The sequence below is a fragment of the Anolis sagrei genome, chromosome 1 (genome assembly GCF_037176765.1).
Source record: "Anolis sagrei isolate rAnoSag1 chromosome 1, rAnoSag1.mat, whole genome shotgun sequence".
NCBI classification, from domain to species: domain Eukaryota; kingdom Metazoa; phylum Chordata; class Lepidosauria; order Squamata; family Dactyloidae; genus Anolis; species Anolis sagrei.
This window is the reverse complement of record NC_090021.1, coordinates 287,914,804-287,919,105: the sequence shown is the minus strand read 5'-3', so window position 1 is coordinate 287,919,105 and position 4,302 is coordinate 287,914,804. Positions and strand designations below refer to the sequence as shown.

General features: G+C 37.7%; 1 protein-coding gene across 1 annotated transcript in view; it reads left to right on the top strand.

The window, feature by feature from the left end:
- Positions 1 to 2,706: 2,706 nt before the first annotated feature.
- LOC132766461 (cytosolic phospholipase A2 delta-like) overlaps positions 2,707 to 4,302 on the top strand; it is a 32,481-nt gene continuing 30,885 nt past the window's right edge. Inside the window, exon 1 of the mRNA XM_060760832.2 lies at positions 2,707 to 2,716. Coding sequence (XP_060616815.2) covers positions 2,707 to 2,716 — 10 coding nt within the window. The remainder of the gene's footprint in view (positions 2,717 to 4,302) is intronic.

Genomic DNA, 4,302 nt, shown 5'->3' with positions numbered 1-4,302 from the left:
AGAAAAAAACTAGATTTACTTGGAAGGAATGTAAGAAAGAAAGAATAGATTGTTAGCTACTGTCATCAGTGTTTTAGGGGTCTTATACACATATTAGTTGAAATCTAATTACAAGTAGAGTTCAACTACTAAATTAAGTGTTGAATGGTGAGTCAACAAATGAGTAAATGCAGTCGAGTTAACTGGTCTGCTCCAATAGAGACAAACGGTAGGAATAACGTTATTGATTTATCTTTTTTGCTATACATTCCAAGCTCAGAAATTATGCACTTTTTGTGGAAAACCTTTGAGTGATTAGATGATTCCATCATTTTTGCCATGTTTCCTTACTTTTTATGGGATCTTAGGGTTTCTGGCTTGTTATTGTTTGTTATGGGTTCTTGTATTTGTACAATTTTGCTTCTGTTGAGAGAGCATGAAGTCAAGATCTAAGCCATTTTGTTTCATCAACATTTGTTACTAATCAGTGCTTATGTTTGATCAGTCTTTTGATTCCATTGTTTCTGCCATATATCCTTAGTTTTTATGGGATCTTGGAGTTTCTGGTTTGTTATTGTTTATTATTTGTACACTTCTGCTTCAGTTGAGGGAGCGAGAAGTCAGAATCCAAGTCATTTTATTTTGTTAACATTTGTTATTAATCAGCGCTTATGTTTGATCAGTCTTTTGAATGGAAATTCATGAAGACAGCACTTGCAGAATATGTTTCAAACTGACATTTAGAGGATTTTGTGCCAAGTTTGGAAAATAAATTTGTTAGACTGATGTGAGAAAATGCTGACAGCAAACACATAGTTCTTCAATTTCTCTGCAGAAAGACAGTCTCAACAGATTTTGGGTGACATCTTCCAGTTGGTATTGCTCATTGTTCTCTGTTAATTTCACCATGCGGTTGGCATTTGTGGGTTTGACTTTTGCAGATTTGATTATCTATGGATTTGATTGTAATCTCTAGGATCAATTTCTGCTGAAGGTTGATTATAGAGTCATGCTGAAGGATGTAGAGGCTCTTACAGACACTTCTAAAGTAATCTCTCGATCCTCCAGTGTGAATCTATGGCTGCTGAAACAAATTATAAGAGTGAAAGGGATAAACACATGCTTCAAGATATATATTTTATAGCTTGAGTCAGAAAATGGTTGCTGTTCCCTGTTGAACCCAAAGACTTAACAGATTTGTTGCGTTGGCTGCACTACACTGTAAAGTTTCAACTGCCCCTTAACTGGCATGAAGTATATTGCTGCCAATTGTGTGGATGACACAATTGTACCCACAGACATCTCGAATCTTATCGGTCCAGTAATTGAGTCTAATTGCAACACCTGTGTATTGTTGAATATTTTGAATAATATTGGGGCATAATTTCAGCCCTACAACTCCAACAAACCTGATGGGAGAAATTAACCTTAATGGGAAACTGGCAAGGTGCAGAGTTATGCAGTTTTGTTCTTGAGCAAGTGGCTTTTGTTCCCTCTGCCCAGCTGAGGCAATTGTCCCTCACATTTCAAACCAAGGAGTGGTTACTCAGAAAACATTTCTGAGGAGTGGTTACTCCAGCTCGCCAGAACCTACCTGGTGGTGACTGTCACCCAGAGGACCTTTTCATCGGCCGTCCCAAGACTGTGGAATGACCTATCGGAGGAGCTCTGAAGTTCCTGTTACGCATTATGTGAAATTGTCCTTTCTTATCACATTGCTTTTTTAAAAAAGGGAAACTCATTTGGTTACTTGTTCCCCCCCCCCCATTCTAACCCATATTAACTGGAAATATTAATTACTAAGTATTAAATATGCTCCAGAGGTTAAGTTTCTTCCCCTCACTTGGTGGGAAAACACGTCTGCACCCTTCACAGAAAGCCCTAACACCTTAATTTGGTAAACTCTCCTTTTGTAATTTTGAAGAGATGCCTGGAGCCAAGATTAGGCTGTGACCTTTCCCTCACCTCTCGAGCCCCACCCTCTCAGCCTCAAGATAAATAAAAATAAAAATATGAATTTCCCTTAACCCCATCACTCCAAGAAACATCTACTCTCTCTCACACACGAAATCACACATTTCTTTAATTAACAAGAGAGGGCCAGCTTTTTCTCTCCACTTTCCTTTTTTTTTTCTCCTTTCTGACTTTTTCACTCTTGTGGAACATTGCATAATCAAACTGCCAGCTCCAATATGTTACCATTCTGTTTCTGCAATTGAGCCTTTACAGTACAGCAGACCAGCGTAAGATCCATTGAATCCAAGGCTATCAAATATCATGACTTATATTATATAGTGCTTATGGTACCTATATAAGTGCAGGTTACCTACAGGATGGTCTTCTTCCATACAATCCACCCTGCACACTGGGGTCCTCTGAGAAGTAATTACTTCAGATCACCAGAACCCACCTGGCGACCGTCACCCAGAGCACCTTTTCATTGGCCATCCCAAGACTTTGGAATGGCCTGTCAGAAGAACTCTGATGGATAGATCAGCTTTTGAAATTTTAAAACCATCTAAAGACCTATCTCTTCTGGCAGCCAATTTTAAGCATGAATTTTAAAACTCGTGGCTTGTGTTTAATCCCTGTTCTGTGTATTTAATACGTGTTCTGTAGAAATATGTTTTACTATGTGTCTTTTATAGAAAAACATTTTAATATGTGCATTTATAGAATTTTTACAATGTCCATGTGTTTTAATTATACTGTAACCCTCCTTGAGCCATGGAGAGAGGTGGGTAAATAATAATAATAATAATAATAATAATAATAATAATAATAATAATAATGTGACTTTGGACTATGTGCTTGTCTTGGGAAACAACACTGACTCTTCCAGTGGGTGAATGGACTAACTGCTGGGAGATTGATTGTCAGCAACCTCTGGCCCAGGACTCATCAAGGACTTTGTTTACCCACTTGATTGATTTTTCAGGGCCCTTCCACACAGCCATATAACCCAGAACATCAAGCCTGATAATCCACAATATCTGCTTTGAACTGGGTTATCTGAGTCCACACTGTCATATAATCCATTTAAATGTGGATTTTATACAACTGTGTGGAAGAGGCCTCAGTTTCCCAAGCCTCACTCTTTGTGAAGGGATTATTCCAAGCTTCTAAAGCCCATTAGTGCCAAGTACTCATTTAGTTTGCCCAACACAGCCCACACCTCTCAGAGGTGGACATAGCAATGGACTTGAATTTTGAACCAATCTTGTTCTCTGTTCCTCTCTGTGACATCAGGAGGGAGCCTCCTGATGAGAAGGCAGATCCTAGGAGGCATCTCTCCTGACCAACCAGTGGAGAGAGCAAGAGGTTTGAATAGATGTCAACTGATAGACTGTGCTGTACTTTTCTGAATGGGTTAGGTCGGTTCTTTTGAGTGGTTAAGCTGTTTTGACATCCATCTGGCCAGTTGAATAAACCTCTGTTCCTGCTGCCTTCACCCGGTACATCTCCTTGATCTTGACTTCAAAGTAGCACTGCATGCCAGGCACTTATCCTCACCCACCAATTGGATTGGCTAGTTGATCTCAAAAACACTGCTTTTTACAATAGTTTTCAAATGTGACTTTGTTATGACATTGTAGAAGCCAAGAAAAGTGACATATTCCTTTGCTTGTAACTAATTTATTCCAAGCTCTACGTTTGTTTCACTCTGCCTAGCCTTGCCTAGCCTATATTAAAAACTGCATCATGGCCTGAAAATTACAATTTGTACATTTTAATATGGTTAGTTTTGGATAAGTGATTAATTGTTCATGAATTAATGGGGTAAATACTTTTCTTACTTATGTGGATTTATATGATTTTTCAATTCAATTGTGATTTATGTCTAGTTGGGAGCTGTCATGCCTGTAGGCAGGGCATTTTCCTCTTTTTATCTTGCTCTTGCTTCCTTTCTTTACAATCATGCTTCAAGTGATTAAAAACATTATTTATGTGCATGTGTGTGTGTGTGTGTATGTGTGTGTGTGTATATATATATATATATATATATATATATATATATATATTCCTAAAAGTCAGATCCCATTTTATGTGTAAAAAGTAAGCTGTCAACAAAAAGGTATGCCTCCTAGACAAGAATTATAATTGCATTTGGAATGACAGAAAAATTATAGCTTGAAGGAGTGGTAACATGTAAATTACAATATAGATTAAGGGGATTACATAAGCCTTAGGGAACACTTTTGCCTCAGTAAATTCAACATCTAATCGAATGTGAGATGTTTTTACCACAGACAACACCAAATGTCTACATTGAACAATGTTTAAATATTTTAAAAGTATTAAAGTTTCAGGATGGTGGAAATG